Below are 24,384 nucleotides of genomic sequence, written 5' to 3'. Positions count from 1 at the left end.
GAGTGAAGAAGGGAGATTAAATCCCTCACCCTCTAGGGGTCACGGGTGTAGTTTGTTTGGCAGAGAGGTTTCAACCCTGTTTCTGCTCCTTTCTAGGGGTTGCACAAGTTACTGTAACCTCTTTCTGCCTCAGTCCTCTCATCTGTAAAATGAGGACAATAACCACATAGGGTTGTTGTGAAGATTAAATGACTTGTACAGCTAATGGGTTATACTCCTGATATTATCATTATTTCTATTCTGCGGCTGACAAGTGTATTCTGTATCTCTGATGCTCAGTTCCTCACTATAGAACTTCTTTTCTTAAACTGGTCATCAGGTCGCCGGAGTGTCACAGTGACATCTTTAAGAGGCAACGAGGTCCTGGTGTTCTTATCCCTTATAGTTCCCACCCCTCACACTTCACATACAGAGTAGAGATGGCCTCCCTTTTTCTCAATTATTGAAATATAGACCAGGGTTCTGGTTGCCCTCTCACAGAGAAGACTTTTTTTATTTCTAACTTTCTGTTGCTCATTTTCTTCTCTCCTGGCAGGTGGCCTGTTTCTTAACACTGCGCCGTGGTCCTAACTGCCTGTTCTGTCACCATGGCTGCAGTTAGCACTTTCTCTTATCGTTCTTGTCATCTCTGTCATTCCTGCCTTTGACCACTTTTCCTAAGCTTCTTGCCCCAGGAGGCTTGCATCTGTAGATCTTCTCTGCCAATCGGAGAGCACTCTCTCATCTCTGGCAGGCAAGGCTAGTTACCCTGTCCTCTGTACTACCTTGGGTGGGATCTTCTGCATTGCAGTTCTTTTGACATAATTCATGTCAAATGGTAAGTACACAGCAGGCAGGTGTTGCGTGGGGTCCGTCCCTCTGCCGCACCCACCCTACCCCTGCTTCCTCATCTGAACCACTCTGGGAGCCTGCATGCTCAGCAAGGTAGGTGTTCCTGTGTTTGTGGAACACTGCTTTCCAGGAGCCCGGCAAAACATGTCTACAATTAACCCTAAAAATTAACCAATTTCCCGGTGCCTCCTGACTCCCTTTAAGACTTTTCTGTAACAATGAGAGTTGTGTGGGCTGGGGAGTACATTATAAAGGCTTTTCATAAGAAATGGCACCTCGCTTCTCAAACGTATAAGAACGTTAATGCTGTCCTTTTCTGTAGTGAGAGTAGGCAAGCTTTTTGAGCGATGTAAATAGGCCATGGAGATAACTGTAAATACTAATCAGTATGTACTTTAAATGCCATTGACACAATTGTAGCATATTTTTGAAAACCCCTCATATTTCTTCTAAATTATTTTTTCGAGACAGTAAAATGATGTGCTCCTAAACTGAAAGTGAAAGGCAATTATTTCAGTTCCGTGGATCTGTCCAGGAAGCCTTGCTGTTTTGCGGGGAAGGAGATGAAGCATTGGGCTGAGATACCACGAGGGCCTGGAACACCTGCCCTTGCCGTTTGTGTCGTCGAGACTGGTGTGGGCCTGGTCTCCCACACACCGTTTAGTAATGGAATGCTGATGCAGATAATTGATCTGTGGTTTGCTGGGTCAGGTAACATCCAGTCCATGCTGAACATGACCTCACAGCCACTTACTGCCACATGGACACAAGATAAGTCTGTACTAGGTCCCAGAAACAAGTGAGGAACTGCTTTTAAGAGAAATGATAGTTAATGGCAAACGAGAACATGGCTTTACCCTGACAGCCTAGGGATCCACACTGTGGTTCTCTTGTGGGGCTTGCCAGAAGGCTCCTTTCAGCATCTCTCTCTGCCATAGATGCTTCCAGTCCCCATGGGTCTGCTGGGTCATAAGGACCAAGACACAGGAAACCTCGCAATGTAGCCTAGACCTGGCAGAGCCCTTTTATATTTGGGGTTTCACTGAAAAATGCAGCCCACCTATGAGTAATCGATTTCTCATTTCCCTATACTTCCAATATGTGAAAAGCCCAATTAAACATCATTTTGGGGGGATCTGTTTCTTATGGCTATTCACAGCACCAATGATTATAGCTGTTAGCATCTTAATAGGAAACAGATGGGACACTCAAATTAGAATAATTTCAGGAAGGTTTATTTATAGGTGTGAGTGGGGTGTGAGAGCAGCACAGGGGTAGCGCATAAACCAGGGACCAGTAATGGAAGAGTCGTGGCCACCCCTGGACCCAAAGGCTGGAAGGGAGGGAGCTGGAACGTGGGAAGGGAACTGTCTTGAGAAGAGCCATGGACTGCAACTGAATGTCATGGACAGGCTGCGGAGACCCCACAGAGGGATTTCAGAGAAATACATACCATGATTTCCCCCTCCTTTGTACCCCTGAACTGCCTTTAGGGCTCCCCAGTGGTCAGTCTCAAATGGAAACCAAGGAGCCTGCAGTGGGGGCTCATTGAGGACAGACTCAGGACAGAGGACAGAGTGAGGGGGCGGGGAGTCATGCTGGAAGGGCAGATGAAAGCGGTTTCTCACAGGCCTGAGGTTTGAGTTCTGGATATTCCTTTCTGGACTGTGAATTCCAACAAGATAGAGATTCTTTTATTTACATTTCTATCATCAGTTCTTTGTGCAGTTCCTGACTGTTAAAAAATAGGTGCTCAGTAAATGATTGAGTAGCCTAACCCCAACACCTTCTTCGTGACTTGGAGCAAGTCATTTTTATTCTTGGATTGTTATCTCCCTCATCTCTAAAATTAGAGTATCAGTATCTGTTCTGTTTTACTCATGAGGATATTGTAAAGGTCAAAAGAAAAGGAAGACACTAACATTTCAACGTGCTTTGTAAATTCTGAAGTACTGAGGATATTACTTCACATCTTTAAGTTTCTTTCTTCCTATACCCAGTCAACTATCTGATTCATACCAACTTATTAACTCAGACTTCATACTTTTACTTTCTGGCTAGTTAATCTCATGACTCTTGCACATACCTTGAACTTCAGTAGTGGAAAGTCAATAACTTTCTTTAGGATTATTTTTATGCCCAACCTCAAGAATCCTTGTTAAAAAATTTCCTCTTTTTCTTTATAACAAGTGTCTGTACTTCTTCCTTTCCTAAAGCTCTTTTCTGGCTGTAAATTTAATTTTCTCCTTTTTTTCCTCCAATGGACTTGATCAGTATGCTCCTGAATATATTCAAGGATCATACATGACAAATTTTTTGTTTTGCACACTTTTCTCTTAGGCAGTTTTGTTTTTCTTACAATAATGCTGTGTTCATCTGTACTTCATTAGGTAAAATGATCTGTGTGATACAGTAATTATCATTCATGAAGCACTTAGTGGTTTATAAACATTGCATTTAATCATCACAATTCTATGAAGTTGGTAGTATTATTTTCACCATTCTACACATAAGGAGTCTGAAATCAGATTCTATGTAACTTTTTTTTAAAAAAGAGCTTCATCTTTTAAAGAGCAGTTTTAGGCTCACAACATAATTGAGAAGAAAGATTCCCCATATAACTCCTGCCCTCACACATGTATAGCCTCCTCCATTATCAACATCTTCCACCAGGTCAGTGAATCTGATGCAATCGATAAACCTACAGTGACGCATCACGATCAACCCAAGTCCATAGTTTAGAGTTCGCTCTTAGTGTTATAAATTCTTTGGGTTTGGACAAATTTGTAATGATATGTATAAGTCATTGTTGTGTCATATAGAGCAGTGATTTTCAACTAGTGTGCCTCAGCAGACTGGCGTGCTGCAAGAATTTTTAAAACATGCAATACCTGATATTTAGTCAGGGGCACTGACCTCTTTTTCCCCTTAGACTGTTAAATTAAAGAATGATAACAGTCAACACAACAGTAGTCGTTTGGTGTGACTGAATCAAAATTATACCCATTTTTTCATCAGCTCAGCAAAAAATATATATTTTGGTGAGCCTCAGAATTTTAGTAATTAGTTTATGTGTGCTATGAGATGAAAAAGGCTAGAAAATCGCTGATGTAGAGTAAATTCACTACCCTAACAATTCTCTTGTGCCACCTGTTTATCCCTCTCTCTCCCCACCCCCCGGCAACCACTGATCTCTTTACTGCCTCCACAGTTTTGCCTTTTTCAGAACATCCTATAGTTGGAGTCATACAGTATGTAGCCTTTCAGATGGGCTTTTTTCACTTAGTAATATGCATTTACAGTTCCTCCATGTCTTTTCATGGCCTGATAGCTCTTTTTTTGAAGGAGGGTGGGTTAATAATATTCCATTTTTGTGGATAATACCATCATTTATTTAGCCATTCACCTACTGAAGCTTGGTTGCTTCCAAGTTTTGGAAATTCGGAATAAAGCTGCTGTAAACATGTTTGCATAAAGGTTTTCAACTTCTCTGGCTAAGTACCAAAGAGAGAAACTACTAAGTCATATGGTAAGAATACATTTAGCTTTGTAAGAAATTGCCAACTGTCTTCCAAAGTGGCTGTGTCGTTTTGCATTCCCACCAGGAATGAATGAGAGGTCCTGGTGCTCCACATCCTCACCAGTGCTCGATGATGTCATTGTTCCCAGTTTTGGCCATCCTAATAGGTATATACTGTTACCACATTGTTGTTTTAATTTGAATTTTCCTATTTTCCTGATGACATATAATGTGGAGCTTATTTTCATGTGCTTATTTGCTATCTGTATATCTTCTTTGGTGCGATGTCTGTTAATGTCTTTGGCCCATTTTTTAATCATGCTGTTTGTTTTCTTATTGTTTAGCTTATGAGTTCTTAGTGTATTTTGTTTAACAGTCCTTTACCATATGTGCTGTTCACAAATATATTAATTCCCAGTCTATGTCTTGTCTTCTCATTCTATTGCCATTGTATTTTAGAAAGCAGAAGTTTTTAATTTTAATTAAGTCCAGGTTATCAATGGTTTCTTTCATGGATTGTGCCTTTGATGTTGTATCTAAAAAGTTACCGCCCTGCCCAAGGTCATCTAGGATTTCTCTTGTGCTATCTTCCAGGAGTTGTACAGTTTTGCATCACTTTTGGGTTATGACCCATTCTGAGTTCACGTTTGTGAAGGGTGTGCAGTCTATGTCCAGATCGTGCATGTGTATGTGCATGTGAACAGATGGCCACTTGTTCCTGCACCAGTTCTTGAAAAGACTCTCTTTTCTCCAGTGTATTGCCTCTGTTACTTCATCAAAGATCAGTGAACCATATTTATATGAGTCTATTTCTGGGGTCTCTATTGTTCCATTGATCTATCATCTATTTTTTCACCAATACCACATTGTCTTGATTACCATAGCTGAATAGTAGGTTGACACCAGGTAGTGTCAGTTCTCCAACTTTGGTCCTTTCCCTTAATATTCTGTTGGTTATTCTAGATTTTTTTGCCTTTCTGTATATACTTCCAAATCACAAAACATCCATAAAATAACTTGATGGGATTTTGATTGGGATTGCATTGAATTATGGGTCACATTGGGAAAAGCAGACATGTTGATGATATTGAGTCTTCTGATCCTTAAGTATAGAATCTCTCTCCATTACTTAGTTTTTCTTTAATTTCTGTCTTCATAGTTTTGTGTTTTGCTGTATACAGATCTTGTACATATTTTGTTAAATTTATACCTAAGTATTTTTTCTTTGGGGGAACTAATACAAATGGTATTTTCAAATCCACTTGTTACTTGCTGGTATATAAGAAAGCAATGGACTTTTGTATATTTTGTATGCTACTACCTTGCTTTAATTGCTTGTTTGTTCCAGGATCTTTTTTTGTCAACTCTTTTGGATTTTCTGTACAGACTCTCATCTGCCAGCTAGGGCAGTGGTATTTCTTTCTTCCCAATGTGTATATACCTTTTGTTTCCTTTTCTTGTCTAAGTGCATTAGCTAGGACCCAAGCAACTTTCTGAAAAACACAGTAGCAGAGTCAGTAGCAGAGTAGCAGTATCTTAAATAGCAGAGTCAGTGTTCAAACTTACACCCATTTGATACCAAAGCACATACGTACCCTTTAATCATTAAGCTATCTTACATTTAGTGCTCTTTTCCTTAAAACCCACCCATCTTTATTTGCAGCCTCTTTATTTGCAAAATTCTTTCAGCATAGAATATGAAATTTAATATTTACCTGCAGTGGTTGTTTGATTTTACCTTCTTACTGATAGAACATATAAACAATAAACCAACCATAAACACATTTTTATTAACCATGGTTCATTTTGCCTCCTCCAATGAAGAATGAGGTCTTACTGTGTTCATGCTGATCTTTGCAGCCATTAACCCAACAAATAGCTTCATTTTAGTGGGACAATACACCCTCTTTTCAATCCAGATCAAACCTACAGGCAGTCTGCCTCTCTAGCTTTACCTTGTTTGTTGGTGATAATAACTCCTGAGTCGTCACAAATTCATTTTTCCCTCTTGCTGGTTCTCATCCCATGGCTTTAATGCTGTGTTTTCTGAGTATTAAAATAATATATACTTGCAAGAAAATCCAGAAAACCCATTCCAGATAAAAAACATACAAATAAAGATCATCCAGTTCTATCTCCCAGGGATAACTGTGCTTAGCATTTTTATATTATCATCCCAATGTATTTTCATCCCATCCAATGTATTTTCACTTAGACTGTTGTGGAGTTATAATAATTGTTTTTACAAAAAGTGCCCAATAGACATGCTGTTTTATACTTTTTTTTTTACCTCACCACTATGTTTGGGACATCTTTACATGTGGAAATATATAGATATTCATCATCTTTACTACTCTACATACTATTTTAGTGTAGATGTAAACCATATTTATATCATCTATATTCTACTGAAGGATAGCCACATCCTTTCTTTTTCTTTCCTTATCTCCCTCCCCCTCCTCTTTGCCTCCTTCTCATTCTTCTCTGCCTTCTCCTTGTTCTCCTTTTAATCTTTCTCCTCTCTCCATTTCTCTTTCTCCTCTTCCCACCTCATGCCACTCCTCTTTCTCCGTGTCCTCCTCTTCTTCCTCTTCCTTCATGCCCTCTTCTTTTTTTTTTATCTTCCCCTTCCTTGCTTAAATGTAAACTGTTTTGCAATAAGCCCACTTGCTTTCTTCATTTTGATTTCTTAGTACATTTCCTTTCTTTTACTTTTTGCTTCTTCCATTCTTATGTTATGAGTCTGCTTAGTTTCTCCTCTCTCCTTACGACTATAGTCCATGATATATTTTCTCTCCCCATTCCGATTATTCTATAGTTTTCTTGGATTTTCATTTTCATTAATAACTAAGGTGAGAGATGTTCACAGCTTTGCTGATGATTATTAGATAGTAATCCTTGTGAGAGCCAAGCTAGAATTCAGCTCTGGATTTTGGATCTTTGGTCTTTTTACTAGATTGAATTGCCTCATCATGGCTGAGGTTAAACATAGGCTTACATTTAATGTGCATGTTAAACAAAAAAGCAAGCAAGCAAACGATAACAACAGCAAAGAAAAAAAGGAGGGGAGAGACAAATACTTACTAACTTAACTAGAAGGAATTGAATTTAGTGTTCTCTCTGCTCAGTAACTTACTTTCAAGCAAATTAAAAAAATAACTTTCTGTGAACATTTGCATACTTTGTTTCTTCCAAAGCTATTAAAAATGTATAACTGTTAACCTACCCAACCCAACAGTTACATATATTTGCGACCTAGGATTACAGAGCTAAAAGGAAGCATAGTAAATAGAGTCAATAATATCTGGGCTTAGAGGTAAGGTGATCATGCTTAATACATTAATTTCTTTTTCAGAATTAAAGGAATTTGTATACAGAGTTTGTATATACTATAAAATATCATCAAGGTTATCAAGGCTAAACTATCACATGTAAACAAAGAAATTATAAATTGTAATTGAAAAATAAAAAAGAAATAAAATAAAAATATTGTAAAATATGTGATTAGGTAAACTAAGTTTGGAAGATGAACACAACTGGTCTTATTAAGTGCATCTTGACAGTAAGTTTGTGCAAAGCCAAGGTCTCTTTCTGTATGGTTTTTCTCATGACCACCTTTGTTTCTCCATTGGCAGCAATTGCTTCCTGCTCTGGAGCATTTATTCCAAGCTATGTATTCAACCATAATTTTTTATTTTTTGTGCATTCAAGATACATTAAATGGTTAAATTAATTAAATAAGAAGATCATTTGACTGAGGTGTCTCTGATGCTATGGTGGTCTACGGAAGCAAAACCAAATCTAAGCCTGTGAATGCCTGAAGGGTACAAAATTGAAATCTAGGGGCCAACAGTCGCAAATAGCTGACTAGGCTGTAAGTGATAGCCAATCAATAATTGCTTTGCTTTGCTTTTGTCTCTTCTTTGTAAAATTCTCTCCCTGAGCCCCTGGTGGTGAAGAGCTGGAACCACTTCCCATTTGACACCGCAATATTTGAATCGATTTTTGCTCAAGTAAACTTAAAACATTTTTAATTTGCCTCAAGAAATTAAGTTTAGTTTATCTTTTAACATTATAAAGTAAAAAGACCACATTTTAAGACCAGATGGATTTTTTTTATGCTGATGAGATTTGTCTTTTAAAATAAAATGAGATTAAAACACAGTCCCACATTGCTTCAAGTGTTTAAGAGCAGTTTTTGGAGAGAAGGGGGTGTTCTCCTTGTGAACTGCCTCTGGACCCTGTTACAAATAAGAAGTGCCTGCCCACTGTCCGCTATATCTTTGGAGGAGTGAAATAGTTACAACAAGAGCAACAACAACAACACCCACGCCACTTTTTCCTTTATATGCCTGGATAAGTTGACTAACACTTCTGTGCTTTAGTTCCCCAACTATAAAAGGATGATAACAATTGTGTTTCACTCATGGAGTCGTTCTAAAGGCATTAAATATCTAAGTGCTCAGAACAGTGCCAGGCACGGAATAAAACTATATGGCTTTGCTATGACTATTTCTTCTGCTATTATGATGACTATCACTACCACTACTATTGCTAGCACGAACAGTTCCCCCTCCTTCCATAATAAATTTCAGAATTCATTGGCTCCCAATGACCTTGGCTATGCCTACACACAAAAATCATCCACCAAAGATGACGATGTACCACTAACGAAACAGTGAAAGGATGTATTTCAAGCTCTAAAGTAAATTCTGGCAGAACAACCCCCAAAGTGTTTTCTGTAATGAAGTGATGTTGGAGTAAATATAAAATCTCTCAGATGATTGCTCGGAAGGAAGTCCCTCTCAGCTGGATAGCTAATGTGCACTTTGAAAAAGTCAGTCATGTACTTTACATCTTGCTTCTCCAAGGTAAATACATTTCTTGAAGACAGAAGCTGTATTTTCTGCTTCCGCATGTTTCACGAAGCGTTGAGTGCACTGTTGCACAAATTGCAGCTGCTCAATAAACATGTTGATTAGCTGCTGAGGCAGAGTTGAGGGGAGGGGAGTTAGGAATAAAGTATTCTCTCATTAATAGCAAATTGCTTCCCTACTTAAAAATGTATTTGCATTTTTTTTTTTTTTTTAGTTTCTGGAAAACACTTCAGTTGACATTTGTCGTTTGATTTTTTATACAATTGTGTAAACCTCATGGAAATTTATATTCTTACAGAGGGTCCCTGTAAGATTTTATATTTTTATTATTGTTTCAAAATAGAAAGAAGTGTTAGGGTAAAGGCAAGTCTGTTTCAATCACACTTCATGAAATATTGAAATTATAGCTGGTAGGGACCACGTTGTTACAGTCTACACACTCAGCGTGGCACCTGGAAGACTGTGGAAACTTAGTAAGTCATGGAAAAATAAATGAACCATTTGATACATTCTCTTCATTTTATTGCTGAAGCAACTGTGTGCCAGTAACTTGCTCACAGTCACGTCGTGGCAGAGGAGGGGCTAGAGAAATGCTCTTTGATGTTCCTGTGCTTTAAATGTGGATTTCATGTTTAAATTGTAACATGGAAAAGACTTTAAATTTAGTTTTTGAAAAAGGTTTTTTTTTATTTTATGTACATGAATAAATCAAATTTGTAGGTTAATATCTGCTACATTTCAGGAAGGCAGTAGTAGGAATTTGTTCATACAAATCAAAGGATTGTTTTAAGAGGAAAGTAAAATAAAATGTCTTTTGAGTAGCTCATTCAAGGGCTGTCCATCTATTCATTTCCTTTTTCCCTACCACAGATTTCCTTTTCTTCGTTACACAGGGTTAGGGGTTCCCATCCACTATGAAAGACTTTCTGTTATAACCATATTTCTGTCTTCCTCAAGACATAACATATCTGCTTCTCTGTGTATCTTAGACTTTCAAGAAATGTTGGTTATTCTGTTGATTGATTTTCTGCCATTTTACAGCATGAAAAAAAGGAGTCAAGCTCCTGTACTTGTCTGAAGGGGCCCAAGCTGTCAGAAATAGGGACAATTGCCTGGATGATAACGCTCAGCGACGCCCTCCACAATTTCATCGATGGCCTGGCGATCGGGGCTTCCTGCACCTTGTCCCTTCTCCAGGGACTCAGCACTTCCATAGCAATCCTGTGTGAGGAGTTTCCGCATGAGCTGGGTAAGGGGCTTTGCTCGTGTTGCAAAGTCAGTGGGTACTTTTTGGTTTCAGTGGAGTGAGACATTTCAGGTGACACACTCAAAATTTCTGCTGATGGCGTAGGACTAGAGAAACCCTTGTTAGACATTGATTATCTTTCATTCCAGCCAAAAGTGGAAAAACCTCTTCATTCGATATTTTCTCCTTCTAGGGGACTTTGTGATCCTACTCAATGCAGGAATGAGCACTCGGCAAGCCTTGTTATTCAATTTCCTGTCTGCATGTTCCTGCTATGTTGGGCTAGCTTTCGGCATTTTGGTGGGCAACAATTTTGCTCCAAATATTATATTTGCACTTGCTGGAGGCATGTTCCTCTATATTTCTCTGGCGGATATGGTAAGAAATTTTCAAATTTTATCTTGTTTTAGTTTAAAACTTATAAATAAACATCTTGGTTACAATTTGACTAAGGGCAAAAGGAGGTCGTTTTTGTTGTAATTTAAAACATTCCTGGTTTAACAGATAACTCTTTTTGAGTACTCTGTACCAATAGCAGTTTGAAAGGGATTCTCATTGATTCTTTAATCTATGATCCTACTGATAGAAGAGGAAATAAATCATTTTCACTGAAGTAGAGATATTTCCCCAAGATTTTTTTGTCCTGTGGTAGATAAAACTTGTATTCTATTATAGTGAGTCCCTTGGGAGTTTTCCTACTCTTTTGAGAGGATATTGCATTGAAAGAGGAATAACTTGTTCTGCAAATAGAATTTTGTTATTCCAAAGTTCTAAACAGTACGAACATTTGGGGTTAAACTAAAACTGGCAAATTAAAATTGGATAATATGTACTTGGGTCCATTTATATTTGTATCTGTATTTATGTCTATGTATTTATTTGTGTGTGTGTGTGTGTGTGTAAGAGGCAGAATATAAATGATTCTGTGCATTTTCAAGTGAATCATTGACAGGTTTTTAGAACATGAAGAGGTGCTAAGTGTATGCAAATCAGGGAATATTTCCTTTGCATTTGGAACTGAATATGTATTACAGACAAAATTTAATAATTTAATTTCCTCCATCTGCATTCTTAGCTACAAATGATAACTCTCTAACTCTGTTCATTGTGCTGTGCTGACCCTTAGAACCACCACTGCATTTGTATTTTTCTTCACAGTATTAATGTCTCCTACTCTGTGTTAGGTCATCACTTCTCCTTTCTCTGACATGTGAACAGAATCCATTAGAGTGTTTAGTTTGTGGAAATAATACTGATAAATGATGCTGTATATACTTGAAGCAGTTTCACTCTTTTCAGAGTGGTTTCACCCTCTTTATCCTTGCAACGATTTTCTTACATCGGGCACATGGCTGGCTGTGGAGGCGTTTCGGATGCTGGCATTGTACGATGCACCGCTGCAGCCCGAGCAGGCGTTTCGGATTATGCCTTTAAAAATGGCATTTACAGATCTCCGCATGGGGCCCGTTCAGTAGAAATTACCTGCTGAGAAAGGGCAGATCTTAGATACAGAACTTGGGGTTTTAATTGCTTTCACTGTAATGAGATTGTTATAGTGTTCAATCCTAGAGCAGTGCATAATTTATTTAAAAACCTTGTAATTTTGTGAGGGGTAGAGCAAGCAAAAGGACACAAATTGAAAAGAACAGAAATTACATGTATAGTGATTGCTAAAAAATTATTTATTCACATACGGTGATTCAACATTTCTGTCTCAGGCCTGGAAATTGACAGGGAACTGGGGGGAACACAGCGACAGGAGAGGTGCAGGCCCCTCACTCAGGGGGCTTCCCGTTTACAAAGAGGGGGACTTAACATTCAACACACAAGCAAAATCACACACATGACTAGTAATTACAAATAAAACATCTGTGAAATAAAAGTAAGGCAATATGTATGATGAGAGATGAAAGTAAGGGAATCTAATGTAAGTTAGAAGGGGCTAAGAGAAGCCTTTCTACGAAAATATGATTTAGGTTGAAACCTGAAGGATCTAGCTCATTGAAAAATTGGAGGCAGAAGAGTTCAGATAGAAATTTTGGTGAGTTTGAAGATTTGAGGAAGGAGAGAGGCTGGATGCGCTTGAGATCCTGAAAGAATGGTGTGGGTGGAGGAGGGCAGAGAGAGAGAGAGAGAGGAGAGGAAAAGAGAGAATAAAATGAACTAAATCCCATTCCACTGGTTGATTAATTAACTCACTTGGGGAACACTATTTTAATACTTTTATTCTTGTTGGTGTCTAACAAGGCTGGATATTACTGTGGTGCTTTCTGTGCTAAAACATTTAAACGTCTGAAATAGAAGATCATCCTCCACCCCCACAGAAATCTGTAGATGGCTATTTTATGCTTTACCACAAGATGGCAACAGTTATCTGACAATGTGTCTTCCTTCCAGTTTCCAGAGATGAACGACATGCTGAGAGAAAAGGTAACTGGAAGAAAAACCGATTTCACCTTCTTCATGATTCAGAATGCTGGCATGTTAACTGGATTCACGGCCATTCTGCTCATCACTTTGTACGCAGGGGAAATTGAATTGAATTAACAGGAAATGGAAGGTAGTGTTGTTAGTGAAGGCATTTAATAAATAAAAACATCTCCGAAAGGATTTTAAGCTGGTCCTGTTTAGGTAAAAGATAATTTTTTCAACTGTAAGCTGAGGAAACTTGTTATTGCTTTCAGATCTGTGAGATAGGCCAATATTTGTTATTAAAAATGTTTCAAAAGCTTGTCAGTTCCAGCCTGAAAAGCCTTGCATACAAGATCTTTGGTAAATACCCACTTTTTCATGTATTGTACATATTAGAAAATCACCACAAAGCAAGAAGTATGCAGTCTGTAATCATTGAGACCTCAAAACTCAGAAAAAAATACAAGCTAGGTTTCATAAGCTTTCAAACCTCTATGGTAGGATCAGAAGTTCAAGTGGTTTCAGAGTGGTTTTCTTTTAATTAATTTGTTCCAGCTCTTTCATGAGCAAGGACATCAAGATGCAGAAGAGAACCAAGATACAAATGATTCCAAGGCCTTACTGAACCTAGGAAAGAAAGCTCTCATAGCTTTTGTCATTTTATATTTTATTTAGGTGTTTATAGGATTGTTTTTGAAAACCATTCAACATGAATTATGAAGTCATTAAAGCTTTACTAGCCCTAGTATGGTTAGACTTTATTTGATACATTAAGTGTAAACTGTACAGATTTCACAAAAGGCAGGACTTGTTCTGCAGGACGCCGGCTGTGGGCGCACCAAGCAACCGGCAGGTCGGGATGCACACCCGTGACTGACAACTCAGTTTCTGCGTACCCTGTGTTTGTCTGGAGAAGGTGAACACTCTGTTGGTTTGTAGAAAGAATTTGAATGTAATTTTAGGTAATCTTCTTTTAAAGATGAACACAATTGTTCAGCAAAGGATATTTTCAATAAAGGCAAAACAATAACTGGACTGCTGCATGTCAAGGACAGGTTGCCTAGAAAATATGCATTCCTTAGGGAATTGAGAGTCATTCAGAAAAGACTTCTTTGGTGTTCAGTCTGCATTCTTCCTGTGTGGTATACTTTGGGGGAAAATCTGCACACCATGGTTATTTTTCTACCTTTTATAAAAGACAGAGCCTATTTTCTCATTTAACTGATATAGAAAGTTGGTCTGAGATTGAACATCCTAACCTCAATTCACACTCCCAAGTCACTTAAGGGAAGATGATTTGACAGTGAATAAAATGACTTCTAAAAGCCAATAGTGATCTCAGGAATTACATTTTCCCACAGAGTTTAAAATGGTGTCACATAGCCATAATGCAGATCTGATGAATATTTAACATGTATATGAATGTACATTTCATTTTATGACTGACAATGAAAAAATTATTGTTTGACCAAATAGTAAATACCTTTGAAACCATGGATTGTGTCATTCATTATTAATTTTAAGTATGTATCTTGAGTGACTTCCGTATACTTGGTATTACAGGGGAGAGAGAGAAATAGGAAATTGGTGATGTGTTTCTTTCAAGGATATTTAGCAAATAAAAACTATAAAGACTAATAATTGTTTATTCAAACCAGTAAGCACAGGATCTATTTTTACCATGTCATCTGTTTACACAATTTTAAGAAATAGCCTTCACCTCTTTGAAGCGCCGATGGTATGCCTGGGTTAGGGAACTGTTCACAACATGACGTTAGAACAGACTCTCATCGGTGCAGATCATGGTGCATGTGCACTGTCTAGGCGGTGCCCTGGCCACCCTCCGGCCGTCCTCTTCAGCTGTGAGTCAAACACAGGTACCAAGGCCCAGAAACCAAAGAGAAAATTGCTACATATTGGAGACTATGGTTACGTGATTGGAAATGGAAATGGACATGGAAAGCCATGATTACACTTATATTATCCTAGACAACTATTTGACAAAGTATAACTCTACTAGTCAACATGTCTTATGCCAAAGCATTTATTGTACTAGTTGAACATTGTCTAATTTTTAGACTTTAAATATGCTATGACAAAACCCAAAAATGATTCCAAGGCATTATATACTGGGTGACATACTTTTATTTTGGCATTATTAAACTTTTAAAAATGCCTACTAATAGCTTGCACTTTTTGAGTGATGTATTGGATCCTGTCTAAGTCTGTTCAGGCTGCTATAACAAAATACTTCAAGCTGAGTAGCTTATAAACAATAGACATTCACTTCACACAGCTCTGGAGGCTGGATGTTCAAGACCAAGGTGCCAGCAGAATTGGTGTCTGGCCAGAGCCTGTTTTCTGGTTCACAGACTGTGCCTTTTTGCTTTGTCCTCACATGGTGGGAGGGGCAAGGGAGCTCTTTGGAGCCTCTTTTGTAAGAGCACTAATCCTATTCACGAGGGCTCCATCCTCATGACCTTCATACTTCCAAAGCCTCTACCTAATTCCATCATCTTTGGGGCTATGATTTCAACATATGAAGTAGGGGGAATACAAGCATTCCAAACATAGAAGACCCCTATTCTTACCTGAGGAATCAGAGGCTCACACCAGGTTATTCTCACACTCACAGGTTTGTTGATTGGAGTTCAGCTGACTGAGCCCAGGCTTTTGCTGGGTGGCTCAGCTTCAGACTGGGGTGCTTCCAGGCTGGGCTGCTGCAGTTGGAGGTGTGCAAAGCCATGTGGCCAAGGGCATGGTGTCTAATTCTAATACAGAGGAAGAGTGCAGAAGTACAAAAAAATTCGATCTACCTTAAGTGATGTCTATAGGCTATCCACTATTTCATTTTACTTGGTAGAAATATCTAATACTGATAATAATTCATTAGAAGCTTCCAGAACCACTTCCTTATTCTAACTCAAATATTTATTCTAGTTCCTTTTATTTCAATACTCTTTTCTTTCCTCTACCAGTGTAAGTTATTAAAGTGTGGATGTGTGGCTGCGACACTAGTTCATTGCTAGTGAAGTCAGGACAGCTTGTGTTTGCTCAGTTTGTGAGTCTAACGCTGCCGTGTTTGTTCCTACAGCTGTTGCTCAGTGTGGCCAACAGGAGAGCTCACTGGTATGACAGCTCCCGAACAGCCTTTTATCATGACCTTCAGACGCTTAGTAAAGCCTTATGAATTGGGTGTTTCCAATCTATGATACCTAAAGAGGTTTCTTTAAACAGGAGCTTAAATTTTTAAAAAAGTAATTAATTGAGACAACCAAAACAGCACTATGAGTTTACCAGGTAATTAACATAGATGTCTTCCTTTGGGGCTTTCTTTGATTTTTTATCAATGGGCTTCCATGATTTCCGGGTGCTTTGTTCAGTTAAGATCCATTACAGTACAAGAGGTTCTTAACTCTATAATAAATATGTTCCCTCACACTGATGTTGCTATAGTTACTGTCTCACTGTCAATTACCTGACACTTTGTCTTCCCCCAGCTGTAGGTGGCAACACCTGCATCAGGTTGCATCACCCTTGGCCTCCTTTCTGTGCCAAATATGCATGAAGCATCCTCTCACAGCCCTTTAACTTTCTTTATTGGGAATTCTCAACTTCTCTATGTCTCATAATCAGTGATCCTACTAGTAAAATTTCAGGGAAGCTAAAGTGGCGTGATAAACCCACAACTCCAAATACTTGTTCTATTCATTCTATGATAGGCATTTCCCCCCAATTTTAACATTTCCAAATGACACACCACAATCACTGGCAACCAGGGGACATTGCTGAGGTTGTTATAATTGTGTGAAAATTAAAATAACCTGTTGGAGTCTGGGAAGGCCAAGAAAATGCCAGCATCACTGTGTTTAGGATGTAATAGTGTGTGATAACAGGCACTTAAGCACGTCAGGTTTACTTTCCTTTTCACGAAAGGAGCGTGGTAGAGGCGGTGCAGGGCTGGCCTGGCAGTCTCACGGTCAGTGGGACCCGAGCTCCTTTGATCTGTCATCTAGGGCTTCTGACTTCAAGATTACTTCGTGTTCTAAGATGTTTGCTGGAGGCATCCAGCCTTATAATCCAAATTATATGTTGCAGGGAGGGGGATGGGATAGAAAAACCAAATATTCACAGCCAGCTCTTCATCACTCTTAAAGAAGAAAGATATAGACAGTATTCTAGTCAGAAGTAATAGACAGTATTCTAGTTATATTCACCAGCCAGAATTAGCTACACAGCCATACCAACTTGAAAGAGAAGCCAGGCCATACTGCTCCAATAGTATCAGGGTTCTGTTACTAAGAAGCAAAGAATGGACATTGTATAGACTAGTTAGTGGCCATCTTGGGTATGACAGGTTTGTGCCCAGTTCACTTGAGGGAGTTACTGTTCTAGACAGCTCTGACACAGCCAGTTCAGTGCGCTGCTGCTTTCAGGGGTTCTCATGACTTGTTTTCAGATAGATTGTGTACCACCTGGACCATTTGAACTATACTGTACACGACCGGTCTTACCAACAGTAGAGCATGTACAGGTTATATGTATCTTTGTACTTTCTCTGTCTAAATTTTAAGAAAACCAAAAAACAAAACAAAACAAAAAAAATCCAAACCCAAATTTTAAGAAAACTGAAAAACAAAATAAAACAAAACAAAAGAAAAACCACATTCAAACCCAAACCTCCTTTTCTATGGACTTTTATCTTTCTGTTTAAAACTCTTCTATTACCAGGCTCATATCCAGTACTGTGAAACTGACAGCAGAAGTTGGCAAAAATAAATTAAAAAATTATTTATTTCCCCTCTCCCAAAATGGGTCATTATAGCTATTTAGCATAAGCATAGTTGGGTCAGAAATGTTATTATCTGATTTTTGTATATAATAAAATGGTGACCACTGGTGACATCAAATTTCAACGTCATTTAGTTTGGCCAGACACAGCAAGATTGCCAAAGACAGGTTTTGATGGGTGGGGCCTGTGACAGTTGCAATTCTACTTCGATGACTGTGTGTGTTACCCCCACAATGGCAGGGCCCAGTCCATGCAAAAACCCCAGCAAGGCAACACGATGCTAATTTATCACCGTGTGTGTGGTCACCAAAGGGATGGTCTGATTAAGGGTCGTGGGGAAGAAAAATAAAGACAAAACATGGTAAATTATAGCCGATAGTCTGTTAGGAAGAATTCAAATCAGAAATGCTTCCCTCCCTCAAAAAGCTGAAGAAGTTTTTAAAACCTGTCTTGTTTTCGATTTTGTGGCCAGCTCCACCAGCGGGTCTCCAGTGCGCAGCAAGACCTCACCGTCGTTGGGGCGACGCGGTGGGCTGGGGTCTGGCTGCCCTCTAGAAAACAGGCTGAGAGGGTGCTGGCAAGTGGCTTTGGAGGTCAAGTTTAGCTTGACCTTCAGTCCTAGAGTTTGTTGGGACAGAGGGTACATAAATATTCTTTTGGCCTAGTGGGAGCCACTTGGGGTGTGAGAGAGCTGGTCTGGAACATTTTAAATCTTATGTCAGAGGGGTACCATCCTGAGCACAGAGAAGGTCAGCACTGAGTGGACTTCCGGAACCAAGCTTGGAGCCGGGTGGGACAACTGGAACACACCATTGGAGAGGAACCCCTCTGGAGAATCCTAACTGTTGGTAAGAGAAAGGATTAGCTTTTTAAAAATTAATTTATTTCCCATTACAGTTGACATACAATATTATTCTGGTTTCAGCTATACAACATAGAGTGATTACATACAATATTAGATTAGTGTTCGGTGTACAACATAGAATGATTAGACATTTATATTCCCCACTGAAGAGAAAGGTTTAGACAGCATGAAGCCATATTTTGACTGTACCAGTCAAGCAAGAGCTTTTCTCTGCCTCCCTCTACCTCCTTCATCCAAACACTTAACCCTGGTGGGGCCCAAAGCCACAGCTAACAGGCATGGGGAGTAAGAGAGATGGAAGCCTCATGCTTGTATAAAGATGGAAGTACTGATCAATATATGGGACTGGATACTTGTAATAATTGACCTGAGAGTATGTCTTAAGGTGGATTGTAGGACTTTACACTCCCCTGGAGTCTGTGTCAGAACAGTCGTTGTGCCAGGCCAAGTTTTACCCAGCCCGATGCCCCAAGCATGTGAGGAAGAAAGCCCAAGTTTTTTCGGGTTCACCATGTAAGAACTACATGGCAACATGCTGAGTCCATACGCACTTTAAAGTCCGGACTCCCGGCAGCCCTGTGAAATGGGTTCTATTTTTACTACCAGGCCAGGCTGCGGCTGAGGAGCTAAGAGCTTGCCAAGGGGCCACATGCTCTGCGTGTATGGCTGGGGCAGTGTGTGACTGCAGTCCTTCCCCCAACACTGCTGACCCCGGGCAGCGGCTGCAAAGAGCAGGAGGAGAGCCCCTTCCTCCCGCAGTGTCCCTCAGGGCCCTCTGCTGAGGAAGCTCAACAAGGGGCTCATGGTACAGGAGAGATGCTTAAAAGAATTCTGCTCATTAGGGCAGAGCATGTGCCGAAGGGTGAATCTGTAGCTCAGAGGCAATGAAGTGATACATGACACAGGGAGTATGACCAAAATGACGTGATGATGGGACTTCGTGCACTTGCTATGTCGAGGACATGAGTTTTTCAATCATACAAAAAGGGCACCCACTTTCCCCCCATCTGTTTCCTGTTTTTTATCCCAGAGACTGACCCATAGGGACATCAAATGATTAACCTAGTGGAAAATTTCAACAGGAGACTGAAGGAGAGAGGAGAGTGAGGATACAGTGTCAGTGGCTTCGACTGGGCTGTTTCTCCCACTGGTTGCCCGTGCTGCCTGTGTTGTGCAAGCAAAGGGCAGCTCCTCTCCAGGAAGCAAGCCTCTTCCAGGCAGAGCGTCTTTCGTTACCTGTAGGAAAGGGCATTTCTAATCTGTCATGCATTGGAACTTAAGTAAATAGAAGGCAGAGGAATTATTAGAAAAATGAAGTAAAAAATGAAAATAAGACACAGCTAATCCTAATCATTTTATTATTAAAGACCTACAATGATTTTGTCCAGTTGCTGTTGATTTTTGTTAATGTGTCCTCTCAGTTTCTTTAACTAGCTCATCTGACAAAACTAGCCCCGCATGGCTCTGTGGATTCCTCCTTCTGCTTTCGGCAGGCACTCTCTTTGACCCCTTGGCCTGGGTGTGGTGACAGTTCTGGTGCTGTTAGCCCTAGTTTCACAGTGTGGTTTCCCTAAATCCCACTTGCATGTTTGTCATTACAGTACTGGGCCACGTAATGTTGGGGTGTGTCTGAGAAATACGACAATAGGTGGTATCGTTGTTGTGCGAACATCATAGCCTGCCGCTGTAATTGTATGTGCTACACTTTTACAGGACTGGCAGGGCAGTAGGTTTGTTTATACTAGTATCAACACAAACAAGTGAGTAATCATATTGTAAGCCAGAACAGTTAGCTTGCTTTGTTTTTTTTTTTTTTGTTGTTGTTGTTGTTGTCATTGTTGTTTTTGTAGCACAGGGCCTGATTTAAGTTTTGGTTGCCATGGTGTCCACTTCAAGGAGCTCTCCACTTCAAAGCCGGCTATCTCAGATCAACACATAGCCAGCCACACACTAGATCCAGAGCCAGGCCACCTCCCCCACTGTGGCTCCTTTGTTTTAGAGATTTTGGTTGATTTTGATAACTTTTGGGCTCTTGCTTTTGACTTTTCCCATGCTTTAAATTCTCACTTATATGTTTTAAATTCACCAATAAAAGGGGATCCTGGGAAACCCTACATCCCCACCCTTAACTCAAATAAAAGCAAAACCCCAGGTCTGCGAACTTGTACTCTCTCTGTTTCTCTCTCTCTCTCTCTCTTTCTTTCTCTCTCTACCTGTGACCTTGCTGAGTGTCCCCTGCTGTGCCTTGTGTGTTCCTGGGCCTAAAAAATCCCCTCTTTTTTCTTCAAAGTTTCTTAATGGTTATTGCTAAAGGGCTCTCACAACGTTAATAAGAACCACAAGGGTCATTGGTTCAGTGTCACCTTGGGAGACAAGCTGTCTGTGAGAAGCTCACCTGGGCTCAGGTATTAGTCTCCATAGACTGATGCTGCACAAAACAGAAAGGTGGTCAGTGTGCTACCACGTTACTGTGGCCATGGTGTCCCTCGGCAAAAAGGACTTTTAAGCTCCATTACAATCTTATAGGGCCACTGTCATAGATGTGGTCTGTAACTGACCACAGCATTGTTATGCTGCACAATAATGTAGACCCTTTGTGATGAAATAAACCTACACACATCATCCTAGTGTGAGAGGGGTGTCTGTTTGCAGTTGTGATTGTGGCTGGTCAGAAGTTACCATTTATCCTGGAAGATAAGGTGACCGTGAATGTCGGGAAGAGAGTAAGACTCTCACATGGGTAAATTCGAGTGGAATTAGTATGATTTCAAAGCAAACTGAAAGTTGGAAGGGACTTTAGGTAATCAGAAGGCATACATGAAGTATTCTTAGGTTAACAGGATGAAATTGAGTTAGAACAGCGATTTTCAACTGGTGTAGACCAAGAATTTTTAAAACACGTGATACCTGACTATTTAGCCAGTGGCACTGACCTCTTTTCCCTTAGATTGACAAATAAAGAAATGACAACAGCCAACACAACAATAGCCATTCAGTGTAAGTGAATCAAAATTATACCTATTTTTTGTCAGAAAGACAAAAAATATATTTTTGGTATGCCACAGAATTTTAGTAATTAGTGTATGTGTGCCAGGAGATGAAAAAAGCTCAAAATCTCTGAGTTAGATTGACTCATCGAGTAACAATTCAAACAAAGAAGACTATCTAGAATGTTCTGAGAGACTAGCCATGAAGTGTACTTATTATACTTCTGGCTGATAATTATCTTTTGAGTAGATAAAAAATTCCAAGTATCTGTGAGGCAACACTTCCTTAAACATCACACTTTTAAAATAAAGACAGATTTCTAGATGGGGAAGAGTGAATTTATTTCTGCAAATGATGCTGAATAAACAGTTTGTGCCTTATGAGAATTTTTCCATGTAGATGTATCATATTCCTTTACTTAAAATGCACTGTGAATTCTTATGAGGCATATCTGAGGGAGAGAGCCAGGGACTGCAGCTTGTGACTGCAGAGTGTGAGCCTCTGCTTATTGGTGGGAGACACCTGTGAACAGACAATACTTTTCCTCTGGGTTTTTAAAAATATTCATTAGTCTTAATGCTGTTCTTCTTGATTGAGTTAGAGATTGTTATAAACTGGGAAGCAGTGATTTTTGACATCTTAGAAACTGTTGGGAAGGTGCATCATATGCATCTTTCTCTTTTCTCCACGTTTGCTTCCTGTCTTTCAATACGATGCATTCTTTTAATTTGTGAAAACTAAACCTTAGAATTTTGTGTAAACATTTTATAAAACACAAGTGAGAAAAGTCAGTGGCACTGTCATAGCAATCCCCTGGTGTTTTAAGATGAAAAGTGAAAACATTGTAGAATAGTGAATAATAGAGGTGATGCTGTGTAAGACAGGGATTAAACAGCTCTACGACTTTGCCGTGGTGAACTGATGAAAGTGATATTAAAATAATTGCCAGTGAGGTTGGAGGATGGACTTCTGTTGGTTTTTCCTGCTCATCTTGATGTCTGCCCTTCTTTTTGTAACAGCTTCAGTCTTCCTCTTAGAAACTGGCTGCTCCTATCTTCAGTGGCTCTGGAGGGCCCCTAACCATGGCAGAACAAGCCACCCAGGCTGGTCCAGTCGTGATCTTTCCACAGAACTTCCCACCTTGGAGGTGAAGAGCCAGGGCTTTGGTCTTTTGGATGTGACTCCAGAGCTGCTGGTGGTCACACTGGAGGCATGAGGAGAAACACAGGAAGTGGGACTGATGCTCAGGGAGAAGTAGAGGATCTGGTTGAAGACTAAGGTGGCAAGAGATGCATCCAATTGTCAGTGGTGCTAGTCTGACATCCTTGGTGTGCTTCTGATTTTCCTGAAATCCCTTCAGTTTTGTGAGTTATCCAAGTTATTCTAATGTCTCTGGAAGTCCTTTCTTCTTTTGACTTAGAAACTCAAATCAAGTGATCAAATTTTAAATCATTTGATTTGAGTTTCTGTTACTTATAATAAACTTTCTCACCAATATAGCAGGTAAATACTGACATATGTATTTCAAACACAATTTCTAGCTTTTGAAGTTAGCACCTTTTGGATCTCCCATTGGTAACATTTGGGATCAATTTTCTATTTTGGGCAGAGTATAGCAAAATCTCCACTATGTTCCACTGTGGTGAACACAAGTCTTTCAAAACTTGCAGATAGTCTCCAGTTTATTTTCATTTCCCTTTGGAGTACAGAAACATTGTAGATATTTAATTTTTTTTTTGTTAAACTCTGTTAGTACATCATAAGTGGTGGCTGTTTCTCATTGGTGACTTAAGGAGGGGGTGGCATTTAACACCACTGACATGCTTTGGAGCTAACAGGGCCTCAGCCTGCAATCCAAACAACTTGTCCATGACAATAATGGTGTGGAGATTAATATTCTATGTATAGACCCATGATTTTAATAGCAGGAGCAGGAGCAGGATAGTGAAGGGAGTGACTGATATGCCTTGACAAACCACACAAAATCAGACTTTTTAGATAACTCCAAGGAGGATGCTCTATGTGGGGTATGAATCTAGGCCATACTTCATATACCATGTGTTCACAGAAAAATGCAGTCTCTTAGCAACTATCTTCTGCTTGTCAAGTTATTTGATTTTTATAGACACCTGGCTTTTTTAGGCACATACCTCACTAATGCTTAAGCATAATATTCAGGTTAGTGTTGGAATAATTACATTTCACTTTCTTCCTAATGATACTTTAAAAATTACCAATTCAAACTTTACCTATTTTAAAAAATAAGATAAGCCTTTGGAGGGAATACTTGCACAAATGAGAAAAAATCTTGTTCTCCTGTAGATTAATTCATTAACTCAATAAAACATATATTTGATGTCTACTGAAGCTTGGCCCAGAGGATACAAAAACCAATAAGAGCTCCTGTCTGCCCTCAGGAGGCTCATGGGGATCTGGGCACATAAAACCCAGGATACCACTAATCAAGGTTTTATGATAGAGGACACAGGCAATCAGTCAGGCTGACAGACAGACACACAGGCAAATCGTTTTGGGGCACAAGTGGAAGAATTCTCCTTAGGGTGAAGTGAGTGCCAGTCAAGCAATTCTTCACAGAGGAGGTAGCATCTGACTATTTGACTCTGGTTTTAGTGAACACTTTTTCATTCCTTTCTGACCAGACCTTTTCTCCTTCCCACGGCTGCAACCAATAACTTCACTCTGACTTAACTTGAGATGGAATGCCTTTGCAATTAATAACAAATGATACATTGGTATCACCAGAATGTTACTTTTGGTATCATTACATTGGTATCATTTACACTGTAGAGTGTAAACATATCTGAGGTGAGGTGTTCCAGATAATATGATGAC

At 39.5% G+C, this 24,384-nt stretch overlaps 1 protein-coding gene across 3 annotated transcripts in view; it reads left to right on the top strand.

Moving 5' to 3' along the window:
• The window catches only part of SLC39A8 (solute carrier family 39 member 8), a 70,273-nt gene extending 55,893 nt beyond the window's left edge, over positions 1–14,380 (top strand). For all 3 annotated transcript variants that reach the window (XM_045820156.1, XM_045820158.1, XM_045820157.1), the window contains exons 7-9: positions 10,270–10,477; positions 10,668–10,852; positions 12,872–14,380. In XM_045820156.1, coding sequence (XP_045676112.1) covers positions 10,270–10,477; positions 10,668–10,852; positions 12,872–13,021 — 543 coding nt within the window. In that variant the 3' untranslated portion in view covers positions 13,022–14,380. The remainder of the gene's footprint in view (positions 1–10,269; positions 10,478–10,667; positions 10,853–12,871) is intronic.
• Positions 14,381–24,384: the final 10,004 nt, after the last annotated feature.

This window comes from Phyllostomus hastatus, unplaced genomic scaffold (genome assembly GCF_019186645.2).
Source record: "Phyllostomus hastatus isolate PE091 unplaced genomic scaffold, TTU_PhHast_1.1 phas_scaffold_39, whole genome shotgun sequence".
NCBI classification, from domain to species: Eukaryota; Metazoa; Chordata; class Mammalia; order Chiroptera; family Phyllostomidae; genus Phyllostomus; species Phyllostomus hastatus.
Note: the sequence above shows the minus strand (reverse complement) of the source record. Positions and strands in the feature narration are given on the sequence as shown.